Source organism: Cyphomyrmex costatus, unplaced genomic scaffold (genome assembly GCF_001594065.2).
Source record: "Cyphomyrmex costatus isolate MS0001 unplaced genomic scaffold, Ccosl1.0 scaffold685, whole genome shotgun sequence".
In the NCBI taxonomy this organism is placed as follows: domain Eukaryota; kingdom Metazoa; phylum Arthropoda; class Insecta; order Hymenoptera; family Formicidae; genus Cyphomyrmex; species Cyphomyrmex costatus.
Genome location: NW_017280250.1, coordinates 1,085,321 through 1,104,020, shown reverse-complemented (window position 1 = coordinate 1,104,020; position 18,700 = coordinate 1,085,321). Strand labels below are relative to the sequence as shown.

General features: G+C 42.0%; 1 protein-coding gene across 5 annotated transcripts in view; it reads left to right on the top strand.

The window, feature by feature from the left end:
* Nucleotides 1-18,700, top strand: part of Tlk (Tousled-like kinase) — a 58,071-nt gene continuing 39,371 nt past the window's right edge. For 2 of the 5 annotated variants that reach the window (XR_001940894.1, XM_018547794.1), the window contains exons 1-3: nucleotides 1,003-1,541; nucleotides 6,576-6,958; nucleotides 13,438-13,523. Coding sequence is in view for 3 of the 5 variants with exons in the window: in XM_018547794.1 (XP_018403296.1) it covers nucleotides 6,928-6,958; nucleotides 13,438-13,523 (117 nt within the window). In the remaining 2 variants the exon portion in view is untranslated. Of the gene's footprint in view, nucleotides 134-415; nucleotides 542-1,002; nucleotides 1,542-6,575; nucleotides 6,959-13,437; nucleotides 13,524-18,700 lie in introns of those variants that run through there. The other 3 variants (XM_018547796.1, XM_018547795.1, XM_018547797.1) reach the window with 3 other exon arrangements.

Genomic DNA, 18,700 nt, shown 5'->3' with positions numbered 1-18,700 from the left:
CGTCGTCGTCGTCGTTGCCGTTGCCGTCGCCGCCGCCGTCATTCTTGAAATTCCGCGTCGTCGTCGTCGTCGTTAAGTAGTGCAGCGAAAACAAAAACAATCGGGGCGGTTCGGCGTTATCCTCGAGAAAAAGGTGTGTTTGTGTGTCTTCGCGTACAGTTGGTCGCGTGCGCGTGAATTCGACCGCGAGATCTCGCTCGATCATTCACGAGAGCGCGTGCGAGTGAGAGAAAGAAGAGAGAATCCCTTCTTTTTTTTTTTTTTTTAAAGTCCCGTGTGGTGTCTCCGCGCGCGCGCGCGCGTGCTCCGCGGAACCACCGTCTCGTTCCGCTCCGCTCCGCTCCGCGCCGCGCCGCGTCGCGCCGCGCCGTGCCGTTGACGCGCGGTGTGCAGTGCATAGTGTGTACACGTACGAAGCCGCGTGCGCGCGCGCGCCCGCTCGCGCGTGTGTCTCTACCTTATACGATAGTGTGGAGAGTGTGCCTCCGTGTTTGCGCTTCTGTGTATCGAGAAGAGAGTGCGTTACGGTTCCTACCGAGAGGTGAGCTTTTTAGTACGAGTACCGTCGGGCCAGCGAGCGAGAGTGCGGCCGACGCGAGACGCGCGCGCGTTTACCGGCATCCCAGGGACTTCCGCTCGTGTCATCGTTCCTTGTGTGTCGTTCTGTCATCATCAACGTCGTAATCGTTGTTGTTATTGTTGTCGTCGTCGTCGTCGTGGTGTCGTGTGTACCGATTTCTCCCGGTTCCCCGCCGTCTCTCAGTAGTCTCAGTGTCGCAGTTAACGACCCGGTGCCGCGGTGACCGCGGTTGAGTCGCGGCCTCCCCGGATGGGCTCGCAGTGGTCCCCCGTCGTAAAAGAGTGCGCCATGCGAGAGAGGGATAAATCGGTGACTGGCAGGCGGCGGCCATCTTCCAGATGAGTTTTTCCTCCTTTCTTCCGATGAACGAAGCGCGCTATGCCATGAAAGAGGACAGATTGTTGTCGAGATTGTGAGAGAGAGAGAGAGAGAGAGAGAGAGAAAGAAAGAGAGAGAAAGAGACCCTCCCTCCCCTCCCGATTGATAGAGAACGAGAGGGACGGAGAGGTGCGAGAGGGAAGGAAATTTGTCCGCGTCTATCATATATACTCGACGAGAGATGCGGTGAACGGCGCGTGCTGCTCGGCGGAGTCACGAAATTTCACGAGCGCGTGTCGCCGCTTCGACCAGGCCTTCGCCTCTCCGTGTGAGTGCGAGAAGAAGAAACGGCTGAGCGAGGGAGAGAGAGAGACAGCCGACGTATTAGGAAGTGCGCTGCCTTGTCGCGCGTGAGAGAAAGAGAGAGAGAGACGCACCGCGTGCGGGGGAAGAAAACGGAAGCAGCGGTGCTGAGTGAAAAGAACACGGAGAGGCCTGACCCCCTATCGCCGCGCGTTTACTTCGTAATCGCGTCGTTTTCGCGAGAACGCGACAGACCGGCAGCCGGAACGAAGGAAGGACGAAGAACAGGAGGAACAGGAGGACGTAAAAGGAGTCGAAGAAAAAAAAAAGAAAGAAACAAGTGAGTCGCGCCGGTCGTGTCTGCTTCGGAGATCTTCGAGAAGTGCGTTTATTGCGTTTAGTTGGTGAATCGATTACTCTGCCGTGTGTAAACTCCAAGTCTCCGGCTGGACGTCGCGAGAAGACTGGGAGGCGGCCGCGGGAGGAAAAAGGGAGGGACGAAGGCAGGTCTCGACAATCCGAGCCATCGCCTTGTCGTCGTCGTCGTCGTTGTCGCCGCCGTTGTTGTCGCCGCCTCGCTTCGTCTCGTCTCGTTTCGTCTCGCCTCACCTCGTCGGCTCTCTCGCGCGTCTACTATACGCAAACTTGAGCCGTTTTTCGAGAGCGGGTTGAATCCCGTTGAGGGGGATTCCAAACGCGCGGAATTAATCGCGGCGGATGTCGCTCCGCAGGGCGGATCGCATTGCAGGTTGGATTCGCGAAGATCGGATCGATCGGTGGGATTAAACGGCGGCCGGTCGTCACCGACCGTGTCTCCGCTGTCTCGATCAATTTACTCTCTCACTCTCTTTAGTTAAAGCCGGCGCCTACGCGGTCGGTATTGTTGCGTTGTAATTTTGTCGACGCCGATATCGGGGCCAATAGGCTTGCTCTTTTTCAGTTCTACTTTTCGTATCGTTTCATCTGTTCGCCTTTTCCTTCTCTTCGACGTGGAGAACCTTGTAAGGTTAGCCGAAAGGAACAGAGGGTCGATTGTGTATCTCTTTCGAAACGAGATGAAAATTACTGGAAGTAAGCAAATTCGCTAGATGTTGATCAATGAATTATGTGTCAGCATTACTCGAAATCTTTAATAACTTTTTGCACTAATGAGATAAATGTATTACCGAGCATTGAACAAAAATAAAGCGGAGATTCTCTAATTTTTTTTAGAGTAGAATCTCATATAAAGAGTAAAAAATTCAACGAGTCTTGAAAAAGAGCAGTTCAATTTTTAATCAGAGTGAGATTTCACTCTTTAGAATAAAATTCACTCTAAAGCGGCGTCTACAATGAGATTTCAAGGCGTAAATCTTAAGCCGTAAGAAACTGATGAATCAAAGTCGAGTATTCCCCTCACATTCGATTGTGATCAATTTTTTACGACTCAAGGGTTAAAATTTACGCCTTAAACTCTCATTGTAACCGCTGCTTGAAGGTTTCATAGAGTAATGAGTGCAAAAAAAATACAGCAAACAGATTTTGAAGATATTCTAGTGAATTTTTAATCACTTTTGTAATTTTCGCCTCATTTCAAAACATACATCCTTAATAAGGGCGCGACGAACCGTGACAATTAAACGCGATTTACGAAAAAAAAAAAAATTACAATCGAAACGTCACTTTGTTCATGATTTTCTGTACGATTCGATATAACTGCAATGTATCATTCGAGATAGAAATAATAGACCGAATGAAAGAAGTTTTAATTATCGGCGATCAACGCCATCTTCAAGATTTCGGAAGAGAATCCTCGTTGCTCGACTTTTCTATTCCTGCGTTACGTCCCGACACGCGATAGAAAATTCGTTCGAATCGATTGAGCGCAATGTCGCGTGCCGTCGCGTAGTTCGGGCTTAAGTCCGAGCGGCCCTCGAAAATGCCGGCGCCCTTGGTTTACATCGGCACATAACCTCATCTCGCCGGTCCTCTTTTAGGATTCGCGTTCGAATTCCCAAGAGTTTCGAGCGTCGTCCTTTCCCGCTGCATTTTTCTCATTTTTTCTTCAGACTGCTATTCACATTCGATTCTTATATTTAAAATCGTCTTACGTAATAACAGTCTCGAGGTGTCACGTTCCAATCGCACGGAGCTGTAATTAACATCTTAAGACATTACTTAAAACGGTCTTAAAATCAGAATGGACTATGAATACGGTCTTAAAACGAAACTCTTTCACTATTAGAAAAAAAAAAATATAGAAGAGAAAAAGAGTATCGCGTCTTAGAAAATAGGTTTGCCTTTTATCATTATTCTAGGTGCGTATTATGAAATTATTCGGAATGTGGAGTCCAATCGAAAACGTTTAATTATTCCTTAGATTTCGATTGGGCGTTTTCCAGCAAGGACACAGTCACATACTTAGGTTTGTTCGCATTGCTTGCAATTCCCAAAGATGTTTGCACTTAAAGCGGGATAAATACATTCTGTTGTTGAAAAAAGAGAGAACGAAGTTGCTAAGTGCGAAAAGTGCAAGCAACGCGGACAGACGACCTCGTGCAACACAGTGAATCATTTCATCCTTGTTTCACGTAGACATACATCAAGGATGTAATGATTCACTGTGTTACATATTGACTGTGTCCTTGCTGGAAAGTACCAATTGTATTTCCTAAGGAACAATTCCTATCCATTTCGAATAATTTCATACATGTTCTGGATTGTAGATAGAATTTTCCTTTTCGCTTTTTTTTATTTATTTTAAAACGTACCTATTATATTTCATTTCAAGTAGAAAAAGTGTACCCTGCGCTGTAAAAAAAATTTCTGAAATGGACGAGTCAGAATTTTCTGGTCAAATCTATTATAGATAATTCTAGTTTAATAGAAATATCCAACTGCGATGATCAAAATCTTACTGGTACGTTCATTTTTGGCAGAAATTCTGCTCAGTACAGCTTTAGAAAACATATCTAATAGGATCGAATGGAAAAATTCTTCGCGTGCATTACATTTTTTTAACGTTCGAATTTCGCGCTCGTGATGGGTTCTTGATTTATCATGCCGCCATTGGCTGCGTTCGGCAGACTCAACAGTTGAGTGAGCGCTCGCCGCTATAGATCTATCATACAAGTCTAATTGGATGATCTAGAAGAATACACGAATAACAGCGAGCGAGCGAGCGAGCGCTCACTCAACTGTTGAGTCTGCCGAATGCAGCCATTATGCGCATTGCTGCACCTGGTAGTACACTCTTACGTAGTAGCACGTATCCTCCCCTCTCCTCTTGTCCTCGCTGGTCTTGGCTTTCTTTCCGATATTACGGCGGATGAGGGGCGTACGGAGAAATGATTCCCGAGGTGAAAATCTCTCGCATGTGGTTATTCGGGCCCGTGCGCGGATAAGGATACTCGAGGACGCGCAAAGTGGCGCGCGTCGATTCCGCCGTCGATCATCAATTTATTTTCTCCCGGGTTTCGTTTCGTTCGCCTTCGTATTCATGTATTCCTCGGACGACACACGACGCTCGGAACGTACATTGTCCATCGTAATGAATTCCGTGTTGACGGACACTCTCCACGCGGCCGAGGACTAATTTGAGAAGCGATCGGCGGCGACTCGTCTCGTCAATACGATCGATCCGTTTGACCAACTCTGATTTCCGTCGTAGGACGACGACGTGGTGTATTATAAGAGGATAATAACGGTGCTCGTAACGCATAACGTGCACGGTGTGCGCACGTGTTTTCTCGCAGGGACGAACGAATCCGCGGAGAACGAGTCTCTCGAAGCAGACGCTGATCGATAATCGTTCGATGGCACTCGCTCGAACTATGGCTGCGTGTTCGGCAGAGAAGAAAGTTTTGCAACTGTTGTAACATTTTGTAATATGCTTGATCTTAGACTTTAAATAATTTTATTTAAAAGGGCAGATAAAGAAACGAGGAATAAGAGATAATAATCTATCAGATATATGTATGTATATAGGGATGTAATTTGCTGAAAATTTATTTCTGATCGAAAATGGACGAATCAAAAAATTCTAATTATATCAAGCATATTTCTACTTTTTTAACTAGATAAATGATTAAAATAATTTTTTGTCTATTTTTCCAAATAAACTTCAATTAATGCAATCAGACTTTTTCCAGTAAGTGTAAACATCTACTAATGCTTACTTGGTCAATTCATAAAATTCCTTCTTCTGATTAGTCAACGAAGCTTTCGTACCGTTAAGTGGCTCGTACCTTAGAATATACATTCCTGATAGGATTAAATCTGTTTATTCTTTGTTCCTGTTATCTATGCTTTTTATTGTGTTTAAGAGGACCCTAAAGTTGTTGGTTTTACCAATTCAGTAGAATTTACACACCTTGTATACACACATATGTAATTTTTCTAATTAATCTTTTACTTTATATATCTAAGTTTAATTCTAAGAACTTAACTGTTTATTTATGTAATCCCTAATAGTTTAAACAAATATTGTTTTGTACTTATAAAACTTGTATACAAAGCAAATATTACTTACCAGTAGTTGATGCCAGAAACTGACACAAAATTAATTTTGTTTTTGGCAAAGTCGGATTTAAGTCAGATTTTTTAAAATATGTGTGAAGGCAGTTAATTAAGTATTTTAACGTATTTTTGAAAAATAATCAGCAAAACAGATTTTAGAACCACTTTTACCTTTCATTTCTCATTGAATTTAAAGCAATGTTTACAATGAGATTTTAAGGCGTAAAACTTAAGCCATAAGAAATTGACATAACGTTTCTGCGTTTTTTACTGGGGAAACTAGTGCAACACTGGTGCAATTAAGTATTAATAAATAATCTCTTTAAGGTTACGAGGTTATCGTGACAATAAGGAATATGTAATTAAAAGAGTTACATTATTTATTAACATTGAAAATATGTGAATTAATTTACATTTACGAAGATCATCCGTAAGGTTTTCGCACACTGTTGCACTAATTTTCCCAATGAAAAACATTAATAGTCGATTATTGTCTTTACATTTGACTGTGATAAATTTTTTACGGCTTGGGGTTTAAATCTTAAATAATTGTACGTCTTGAAATCTCATTACAGACGCCGCTTGAATGTACAAGTCATATCAAATTGACCAATCACGGTCGAAAATTTGAGAATATCGAACGCGATTGGTCAAATCTTACGACTACAACCACTTACAACTACGCTTACTACATTATAGAATAGACTCAAAGAATTTTACAACAGCTGCAAAGCTGTTTTCTCTGCGGGAAACGCAGCCAGTGGTATAACGATCGAGCAGTTGCGATTTGCCTGATCGGAAAAACGGCTCAAGAAAAAAAAAAAAGGAACTCGTGTTCCTGGCGGTTCTGTAGACGCGCGTGATCGTGCTGTTACAGAAGGGAAATTCTCGAGTATCGTCAGCGGAAGTGGCCCACCGGGTGGCCGGGTGCTAATCGGGAGTACGCGAAAACCTTACGGATGGTCTTCGCGGTGCGGCCCACCCGGTACATCGGCGATCGAGAGAGAGTGTAGTGTGAGATCAATAATGAGACAGGTGCTCTCATTGGTGTAAAGCGATGCGGCGGAGCTGAGAGTTTTGTTTCGGGCGGCACTAGGGCTCATGAAAAGTGTATCCGGCGCGCGTAACGACGCCGTCGCCGTCAAAGACCAACGTGCCGCGAGACATTCGAGCGAGTTGGATCAGTGTGATTATAATGTAGTGCCAACTCTGCAGATGGATAAACAGGGATGACTGATAATTGCTGGAACTCTGGTGGTGGTAAGTGTTTTCAATTGACATTGCACATTCTCTCTTGTAACTCGCTCGTTCTCCACTTTTTTTTTTAACCCCGTCATCGCTTAGATAGATTAACGAAAACATCGAGCGGAAAGTGATGACTCGGGATATTCCTATGTTTTCTCTCTCTTTCTCACTCTAGGGAGAATTTCGGGACGCCCGGTGTATGAAAATACGGATGTTATTTCGGTCTTATAATACACGAGATTAGATAAGTAACGCGAGGATAAATCAGCCGAGGAGCGGACACACCGTCGTCGTCGGTTGGCAGCTCAATTACGTTTATGTATATGTATATTACGAGATGCGAACGCTGGTGTCAACTTCAACGAACGCAAAAACTTATTTTGCAACATAGTTAAGCCGTATGTAAATGTATTGGTAGTAATTTTTTATTCACCTTGCGCGTAAAAATACACTCTTCAGATATGAAAATAGCCTTGAGAACGTTGTAGGCGATAGGCGAAACTGTTTTGAAATCTTTCGTTATGTTGAAAATATCAAAGGCGATAACGTGTTCCTCGCGAGTGATTTCGCTGATTTCGCATAATCACAAACATTGCAAAATTGATTATCTCAGAAAATTCACTGTCTTATTATTTTCAGTTGCTCGCTTGATGATGTTGTTTCGCCCGAGAGAACTCTATTCTGTAAACTCTTCATCGTGTCGATCTTTCAACATTCACTGTGAGATATAATATTGAAAGTCTCAGTTGACCCCTGTCCGACCCTGTCATCACGCTATCTTTCGAACAATTGTTGAGTTTATTCAAGAGAGAATCCATAACAGATTCGGTGATGAAGCTGGCATCGCGTACTTTCAAATTATTTTTTACATTTAATCGTCAGAACTCTCTTTGAAATCAATCTATCAGGAACTCAAAAAATTCTATTACAGTGAAATTTCGATAATGAGATGCCAACTTCACGGAAGTCAACGGTGTCCATTTCTACCACCAATTGCAGATTGACTTTAATCCGAGTTTACTTTTTATCCTTTTCTAATTTATAGAACTAGAAAAAGATTTTTAAGTTAAACCGAGAGAGATTAAAGTTAATCTACATTGATAGAAACAGGCATGAATTCAGTTTGTTATTTTATGTAGCTGAGCGTCCGCAGCAGGGAGGCTTTTTCTCCTGCGAGAATAATAGCGAATTCAGTCACTTGCATTACCTAACCACCTACACTAAATTACTGCATATTGAATTAGTACTCTACATCAAATTAGCAAAGTTAAACGTACACTGGAAAAATGTACTAAAGTTTGGTAATAAATTTTAATAAACGCATTAAATTTTACTAAACAATGTTTGAATAGTACTAATTTTTTACCGGAATGTAAACATATATTTATTTGTATACAATAACCATTAATTGGTTTTTGACTTTTTTTTAGTAAATATTTATTTTTTATTACGTAAACATTTAATTAACATTATTGAAAATTGTTGAGATATAATCATTTTTTTATCAATGTAAAAGCACATATGAATATTTTAGATGATTAAATACCTTTTAAACGATTAAATAATGATATTATTGCGTAAATTAACGGAATATATTATTTTCATTGCCCAAGTTGATTATATTATACCATCACTGTATTTAAATATGTCATATAGACATTTATTTTGATTTTTTTTTACTGATTTAAATGTAGAGTAGCTTTTTTTTTTAATATGTGCTAATCCAATGTAGCGAGTGACCGATTTCACCACATAGGGATCTTGGGTGCTTTCCGTTATGTCGTTCCATCTTTTTTTCCATACGTATAACAAAGACATAACGATACCTGTGTCACTAAATGGAAGGCACCCCTTGTAAACCACGTGGTAACTCTGCTGAACATTCCGACAACGTCACATGTTAACCGACTAATACCTTCCGTTTTATCGCGAAGGGAAAATGCGGGGGATGAAGAGTATCGACGTATATAAGGAGAGAAAAGAAAGTACTCAATACTGAAAAAAAAAACAATGTATTTAATTCTTACAGAATAGCGATATGACACTCGCTTACGCAGGAATGCGATGATTATCGTGCACTATGCGAACCGCTGCGTCCCGCGTTGCGCAACAAAGTTGCACTCGCGCGTCCATCCGATCAAACGCGATAGTTTTTCTCGTTTTTATCGCGACTGCGGAAATATAGATTCGCGGAATAATATAGATTCCCGCGAAATCGTGTTTAATTAGTCATTTCTCAAATGCCACCACGGTAGAGAGAAGAAGCGACGAGAGCAGCTCGTGGCTTCGTCGCGTTTCCAGTATTGTTCGGCAAACAACAAGTGGATCGTTTCTCGACAGCATCGTCGCGACGGCGGTGCCGTTGGAGATGCTACCCGCTGTTCGCGTGGCACACTTTTTCGAAGGATGCAGAGGATTCGGCTGATGGACGCCGCGCGTAATGCATTCGCCGTGTAGGTAGAACCGCTCGCGAAATATCCTGAGCAAGTCTCGCATTGTTGCTAGCGCCTCGCTTTCTCCGCGCCTTTTGTAGAACGAATGAAATTCCAGCCGTTGCCAGTCGTGACACTTCTCCGATGTAAACGTCGCACGCGAAGCTAAAGATGCCGGTTGCTCGCTCGCGAAGGTATAGCGAAGGCGACGGATAAAAACTTTTTCATGTCAATTGGAGCAGTCTGTACATTAACTCCTTCAAATCTGATTTTATTGAAACCATGTTAAAAAATGTTTTTAATTCGATTCGAGCACTTTAGCAAATAATTCATATCAAAAATAATTAATTTTTTTTCATCACTATTATATGTATATTTGTGTGTCAGATGATGTCGAAGAATTAAATGGTGTGTTTTATACAATGTACACAAAATCCGAAAGTGTTAATTCTCGACAGAGATTAAGATTCCTATTCTGGCTTATGCCTGTTTTGATGTCAATACATTGTTCTTGCGCAGGTTTCTTACGTGATAACAAAAAAAAAAAAAAAACTGCAAAGAGACAATGTATAATGGACGATATCGTTATTGTCATTAAGAGTTAGGGGTCTAAATATTTTTAACGCGAAGAAATCGAAGTATTTCCCGGATTCGTCGCGCGCGCGACGTTACACCGCCGTGTCGTAAAAGTGCATTGTTTTGGATTGCACAATTAAAACCTGCGCCTCGGCGAACCGCGTCTATCTTCATACTCGGCGAGTCCGTTCGCCTATCCCAGGCACTACGAATAAAATAGCCTTGCCCCCGTTTTACATGAAAATTGTGGCCGACGACGAGTTCAATGACTGCGCTACTGCACTCGCGCGAACGAGCGCGGCTTCACGCGTTCACTCGCTCGGATTTATCGAACGGCCAGATGCGTTCCGGCTGTCCCGGCCCAAAGTGGCTTTAATTGTCGCATGCGGCGACGATCAATTATCTCATCACTTTCTCAATTCTCCCGTCGAATCCGAACGCGCGCGCCATTATTATTACCTGCGATCCGATCGCGGAATGGAAAAGATCGTTAAACATCAGCGTACAAAACAATGTTGCGCCGTTTGGTAACGCGCAACGGCCGGTCACGCATCGTGAACGTGTATAATGTCTTTAACGGATTGCAGTGATTCTCGAAAGTAACGGCGAGCAGTGCGACTCATTCAGTCGTGTATGTACGTGTTGATAACAGAATGAAAAGAGAGAGACGATTTCTGCTAAACCAATCTATGAAAACTGAAGCTCGTACGCTGACGAGACAAATTTCTGGTTGAAAACGAGCTGGAAAATTCCGGAAAATTCTAATCATGTTGTTGGAATTCTGGTTATATTTCAACTGCACTGAAAAAAATTTACTAAATTTTAGTAAATCTTTTGTTTAAATAGTACTAATCAAATATTTACTAAATGTAAATATATATTTATTTATTTAGCACTGAAGAGAAATTTGTATTAAGAGTTAGCAATCTTTTCCATTGTACACACTGAGAAAACCTATTTGGTCGAATCAATTAAGTTCTTGTTTGGATAAACAAGTTTATCAGGTGTCAATATTTATCAGAAGCAAGTAAAATGTTGCAATAACCAAATGTTTTACTTGGACTAAATTATTTTATTTTATTAAGCAAAGATTTTGTTTATCCACATTCAAACGAGAAATTAATTGACTCAATTAAATGGGTTTCTCAGTGTAACATTTAATTAGAAAATTCTGATTATATTTATCAGAATTGAACTAAAATGATAGTAAATGTAATTTAGCCAGAAAATCCTAATTTGCGTTTATTTTCAACTAAGAATTCCACTTAATGCAGACTTTTTTTCCTATACGATATAAGTAAGTAAAATCTTTTTGTTGGTTCTCGCATGCGTGTCGTCTCGCTAGCCAGTGAATTTATAGAGATCTGCTACTTACTGAAGATTCCATTTGTAAATACAAAAAAACGCACCGCTCACCGTGGACTTAGACGGGTTTAAACTGAACGATAATTTTTTTCTGGGAAACTACGTCCCGCCGGTAGTTAACTAACCCTAGGGTGATTCTTTTCTCGGACAGTAGTTTCATCCGTAACGTGAATAATAAAGATGGAAAGGCACGCACGCAACGCACGTAAGCGAGTGCTTTGTTTAACGCGCAAATTATCTATTATTTCTGTCTGCTGTCGATTCGACTAATTTTACGAGACGGTCTTCGAGTCACACACAATAGAATGTGGTTTATTCGCGGAGAGGATCGACGGGCGAGTTAAATCCAATCCGTTTGATCGAAATAGATAATGCCCGGCATAACGTGGCCCCGCAAAACGCTAATTATAGCACTCGGATTGCGCCGTTTACGACCCGTGGGATGTCCAGTTTATTGCGCGCGCGGTAATCATCAGCGGCTTCGGTAGCATCGCAGTTATGATCGGAGATGCTGACAGTGGGCGTTGAATACCATTGTCGAAACGTCCGGTAATTGCAGTTCCAAAGGTGGCATTCCTATCCGAATTTTCTACTTGGGGGAATTCGGATAGGAGTAACGGTTCGTCGAGGACAAGCGTTTTCGCTTTCCCCGCATTTTTCCTCGCTCGGATTCGTCCAAAGATAAATCCTTTGCGATGCAATCCATTTTCAAGTTCTTTACAAACCCACGCAAGGGAATAAGTATGGTCGCTACCGTCGCCGCTACTACGCGTTCTTTCGCGCAGTTGGAAATGCTTCTTCGTGGAAAGGACGCGGTTCTGCTCAAGTATCTAAAGATTTAATATACATTTGAAAATAATTTTGTTGAACGAACGATCAAAATAATTGTGTGATACGCTCAAAAAACTAGTGGCTAGAATATCAGATTTTTTTGCAGTATGGCTCGAATTTCCTATTGTTAAATATCAAAGATACAATGGACATTCAATTGAGTTAAATAACATTTTATTTTTAGCTTTCACCTGTCAAAATCAGTCCGTTTTCTATAGTTAGTTTCGAAGCAATCAACGTCTATATTAATGCATTTAGTAGGTAAATAATAAATTAATTTTGAATCAAATTTAATACATTGTCTTAAATTGAATAGTTTGACTCCATTGTTTTAATTAAATTAACGACATATTGAGTAGGAACATTGGCGATCTATAGAAATGATTAAAACTAATATAAATTGAATACAATTTGACACTATGATTTTAACAGTGTAATACAATTATTTTGATTATCCAACATAATCATTTTTAGATCCGTATCGTGCAAAATTTTTAAATATTTTAATAAAATTGTTTTTTCATGTCATTGAATAAAAAAGATAATAGTTAAATCAAATTATCCTTCAGCATTCTTTATATCTTTTAAGGCACAGTCAATATCACGTTTTCTCAATTCTTATTTAGATGTTAAAATATGTAAAAAATAATTAAAATATGATTTAGTTTTTATTAAAATAAAAATTTATTGTTAAAAAAATTTTACAAGAATTAAAAGAACAGATGAGATAGTAAAACATATAAATATAGGCCATATAAGGGTCAAAGAATAAAAATTATATGTCTATTTAAAAAAACCAATAAAATCACTTATATTATAGTATCCTTATAATATTTTGTATGGAATATTTTTCAAGAAAACGGCCCTTGATCTTTATACGTGTGCGAACAATAAGGAAATCGCGGTAAATTCAGGTGCAGCAACGCGCGCGAATATCATATATGAATGCGCGGCGCGTAATAGCATCATCCGGCATTTAATATCGGCTTTATCCGGTAACTTTTGCGATGTTTCTCTTTACGTTTTTTCCGCACGGCTAACCCTTGCTTAATCTTTTTCTTTTCTTTTCTCGTCCTCTTCGCCTCGTCATTTCTTTTATTCTGATATATCGCGTCGATTTCGCCACCAAATCAGTCGAGAAGATCTCGGAGTACATCGATCCGTATGCTATCGACTCTTTATTAGATCGTCGATACGCTTCTCGATTCTTATCGCAGATTCTTCGTTCTTTTGCCACCGACGCCACGGGCGAGAGGTCGAAGTATAATTCGCTGTAACTTGTTGTTGCAGGCGCTGGCGTCAAGATGGAGCACTTTCAGGCCACCCTGGACCCAAGGAAGCAGGAGTTGTTGGAGGCCCGCTTTCTCGGAGCGAGGGTGAGCTGCCTATAGCACACACACGCGTTCTTTCTCTTCTATTTTCTTATCCCGTACAAAGATACTCTTCTTTGTCACTTCGCGAACGTCGAGGAGAAAAAAAACTCAACATTGTGCAAAATAATGACGTTAAGCGATGACGAATTATTGTCCGTCTTATAGCGACACTCGCAGATTATCACTCAGCTTATTGATACACTATCGACTTTATCGACTTCGGACCGCTGAAACGAGTAATTAGCTCGTGAGGCACGTGATCGCAGTAGTTGCCGTATGTCGGCGCGAAGCGACCTGCATTTCGTCCGCAAATTTTCCACTTATCGCTTTATCACGTGCTCGGGAGTCGTCAACGTGCATCACACCGCAGAGTCGACCTTTATCTCATGACGAAACCGCGATGTTCGAATTGTCACGCACGTCGACGCAGCATGATTGTTCTCGCTCTCTCCATCACACCTGAGTTTTCTGGCTCGGATCCTTATACTTAATACCGGCGACGACGACGACGAGAACGCCAGAAATCGACCGCAGCTCGATCCTCCGATAAAATCCAACGATTATTATGTCAATGGCATAGAGCCAATAAACGCTGGAGTCAGATCCGGCAGCAGGTGCTCATTAAGGAACGAAACGATCAGTCGCACGCGTAATAAAAGGAGATACGTTCGTTCGAGATTTTATGAACCGCGGGCGGTGTTCGCGTTATGCCGCTTCACGACATCGTCATTAATTTTCTTTCATTTTTTTTTTTAACGATCTATCGATAGCGACATCCGACTGTGCAAACGCGGTACATTTTCCATGGGTATATCTTACGTGAGTTAAGTAACTATGCTACACAATAACGCTATATAGGTAATTCTGTAACTGTAGACCCGCGATGGAAACTACCGTTACTTTCTTTAAAAAGAAAAGTATCGAAACGATATATAATATGTGATAGCGATATAAAGTGATAGATTCGAAGTCTGTATTAAATGCGGGCAACGCAAATCAGAGCGTCGATGTGTCGGCGCGTAAAGGGTTCTTTTGTTCAAACAGCGGAGAATAATTGAATACGAGAGAGTAATTGTACGGTTTGATGATGACCAAAATGAACGATCGAGGTACGTTCGGAGCAAAATATGTTTGAATAAAAGAATTGTTTACGCAGAACAACATTGTTTCAGTGCGTGTCTGTCATGTAACGCTTACATCGACACTTACATTAATAACAATACTTAACGTTATTCGATAACGTAATGTGTGAACGAACCGTTAAATTTAAGCATATCTGGCCGTGATTAATTTATAACTGTACAATATCGCGCGCGAAGGATCGATACGATCACATCACGATTCTAGTTCTTTTATACCGGAGACGACTCATTTGTGTACACGTCGAATCTATTTTCGGCAAATTACGACATCACGATATATACAGAGTGTCCCAAATAAATAGGCTCCAACGTAAGAGGTTCGCGCGTCGCTTCGTATAGTGATTGTAATTCTGCATTAAATTAACGTGTACTCTCTAAAACTTTTAGAGTGAATTGTCACTCTGAAGAGTGAAACGCACTCCTAAAGATTGAAAATTGAGCCACTCTCTTTCTCAAGACTGGCTCAATTGTCATTCTTTACAGTGAGATTCCACTCCAAAGAATTTAGAGAGTGTAATTAAAATACTTTTCCAATATCATTCCAAGAGTATGGCGTTCGCTTCTTCAAAATTTTACTCGTTCAAGACACAGTAGAAGGGGACACATTACATACTTGGCATAAAAGAAACTTACTCGTATAATGTAATATTTACAACGACCCGCCTATCGATCGTACTTGCATTTATTCAGACATTTAGTATCCGCTTCTCTCGATGACGTAACGCCGACAAAGAGTATCGACGAACGAGTGTCATCCCCGTGAAGAGACGGGAGGGAATCAACTGTCTGTATACAGCTAATACAGTTAAATACGACGTTATTAAACACGGCAGTATACTCGTTTGATATAATATCTTCATTTTTGGAACGCCACGTACGATCGTTGATTGGCTCTTATTCTGGATTTCTAAATCAGTCATATCACCTGAAGGAAATTACAATAATACTCAGTGTCCCAGAAATGGAATCGGTGGAATCGATGAGTTAAGCACATATAACTATTGGCGGAATAATATATATACATAGCTATGGCGGAACGTTCACAGATGATATGCGGTTACCGTCTATATTATCGGGTTTGCATATATGAAAGATAAAGAACAAGAGAAAAAGAGAGAGAAAGAGAAATCGAAATTATACTCCATTAAAGGGTGTGTAGTATAAGCCAATAGATCTTTCATGTGCGACACCTTGTATACGTCTGACAAACCAATGAACCAACCAACCACACACAACCGATCAACCAACCAACCAACCAACCAACCGACCGACTGACAGACCGACAGATCGGCGACGTTGCCAGGTCACACTCGCATTCGCGTGTATGGTCCGCCCGCGAAGTAGTAACACATGCATTTTTGCATCCGTCACAACTCCGCGTTATGTCGCTTGTTCCGGCATCGAGAGAAACAGAGACGGAAGGCAGTCGCTCGTTTTATTATCGTTGCATCGCATTCGAAGAGCGGCGCGGCCGCACGAAAAGGTGTGGCCAATCGCGGCGCGCCGTGCGATCGGCCCGCGTGCTATCGGAAACATAGCGGCCTGGGGTCGTGCGCGACGACGTCACGTGGCGCTCTCACTTAGAGCACGGCAGTCAAGTGCGCGAGCTCGACGCGCTCTCGCGCGCCCGCCGAGGGAGGGGGCGCGCTTAAGGGTGCTCTCACATGGTCGGCGACGTCACGGCCGGTACTCTCTCTGTCTTTTCTCTAGGTCTGCTTTTTTATATTTCTCTACTATAGACTGCACTATAGCACGCTCTTTCTCGTTTTCGCCAAGTATCAAATATATAGATACCTATATCTCGCTTTATGTTCCAAAAGTGTACACTAGTTCTGTCACAGAGAGCAGACCTTTTCTCTCTCCCTCACACACACATCGTTAACTATTACCGATTGTATCTGCAATCTGTAATTATTATCTCGCGCCCGTTTCTTTTTTTGTGTACACGTGATTAATCGCTTATATAAAATTTAGTAGAAAAAGCAGTTTTGCAACTGTTATAAAATTTTTAATATGATCGGTTTATATATAATTTAAATCCAATGAGGAATTAAGGGCAAGATCATCAGTTATTAAAGAATTTTACAACAGTTGCAAATTAAGCTGTTTCAGCTTTTCTGCTGAATGTAGCCACTCTTCACGATTGGTGATCTTTTGTTTCCTTTTTTTTTTATTATAGATGTCGAATTTTATTCGCGGTTAAAGGAAAAATCACGATGGAACAAACAAAGTGCCAACGGCAATATTCACGCATGAAAGCCGCTTAATACGTGTAAGTGTACCCACACACCTACAACGTATCGACGCGCCTGCACTCGAGGCGATATTTCTCAGACATAACTTCGCTCGCAGGTAACTCGACTTGCCCAGGGTCGCCATCGACCTCTTTCGCGTTGGGATAAACCAAACGCCCGGAATTACTTTCGCGGTAATACCTACGCAACAGGCTCGGATTTACAGATACGCGGTAAACGTAAATAATCATCGCTACCTCAGATCTGCTCCCTTATAAATACGTATATTCATTCTCGGAACGCCATCGCTGGAACAGCGAATGATCCGTCGCGGTTCGTTTCTCACGCACTTCTTTGTTCAACCGCTCGTCCTTTTTCGTCCTTTTTCATCGAAGGACGCGAGATATGCGTGCGCGCATAAACGCAGTTTCACCCACACCCACGCGACTGCGCGATGATGCAGCATGCACCGGCATGCGACCGAGCTTCTTGCATTGCTTCAGGAATGTTACGGCGGTTACGGCTTCTTGTGATGTGGCAAGAAGTCCGAGATCTGCCCTTGTTCTCGAACTTTCAACGAAATGCATAGCATAAGACTTCCGCTTCTTATTATACTCGTTCGCAAATCTTACAAAGACAGCGTTTTTTTTTTTCTCAAAACTCGTACAATTTATAATTAGATAAAACAGTCGCGTTCGCGTTATTTAAGGCGTCTCTCAATCGAGAGACGCCTGTTAATCGGAAGTCCAAGTTTCTCGACTCGTGCTCTGTATATCGATCGCCTTTGGCTAAGCGAGAGAAAGAAATCCTGTCCCATGGAGCTGCTTGCCGCCCGGCCGAAGTCCAATGGCGAAGATTTATACCTGCCCCTGCCCTGTTCGCTCGAATCGAAGTGAGACCTAAGTCGTTGCCGCCTGTCCTCTAGTCTACCGCTTGTCTACTAACCGTTTATACAACGCGGCCCCCTATTTGTAGAGACCCTAGAGGCCGCAAAGGTTTATGCTATTTATACAATGTCGAATCAAAGTCTTCGTAGTATTACCGTTATACAATCACGCGATTGTTTCATCGCAAGACTCGTGATCGTTTGTTTGCGGATCTTGTGTTCGCACTCGCAAGCCGTTTGAATTATGGCTCATTATTCGAGAAACAAATTCAGACAGATCTGGACGGATTGGCACTTGAAACTCTATAAGTCTTCAAGCGCGAATAATCGTACGAATTTGTTGGCTCTTGAAACAATAATAACTTGGTGTCGTCAAGTTAATGACTCTTTCTCTCTCTCTCTCATATTATCTATTAATTTAATTATGCTTAAATTCAATCAGACTTCGTGTAATTTTACTGCATCCGCTTTAAATAGCTCGCTTAAAATCCCTCGCCATTGAATTACGTCGAATCTTCACGTTGATACTGTCCGCGTCTCTTTCCGGGACACCCGATGTATACGCGCGCGGGGGCACGGAAGGAATCCGTAGGTACCCGACATTTTGCAGTACTGTTCGTACCGGCACGGCGACGGGCATAGGTAGTTTCCAAGCGCGAGCATCATCCCTTCGTTTCCCTTCCACTTGGCCCAATATTCTCATCCTTATCTAACTCATTCCCCCCGTTGCCCCTCTGCCCTTCCCTCGCCACATCCGCTCGCATCCGCAGCGCCTCTTGCTACCCCACCCCTATTAGTTATTTTCTCGACGAGTCTCTCGCTCTCCTCTCTTCTATTTCTCCTCCTCTCTATCCCCCTTCTCACCCTTTCCCCCCTTTCTCTCTCTCTCTCTCTCTCTCTCTCTCTCTCTCTCTCTCT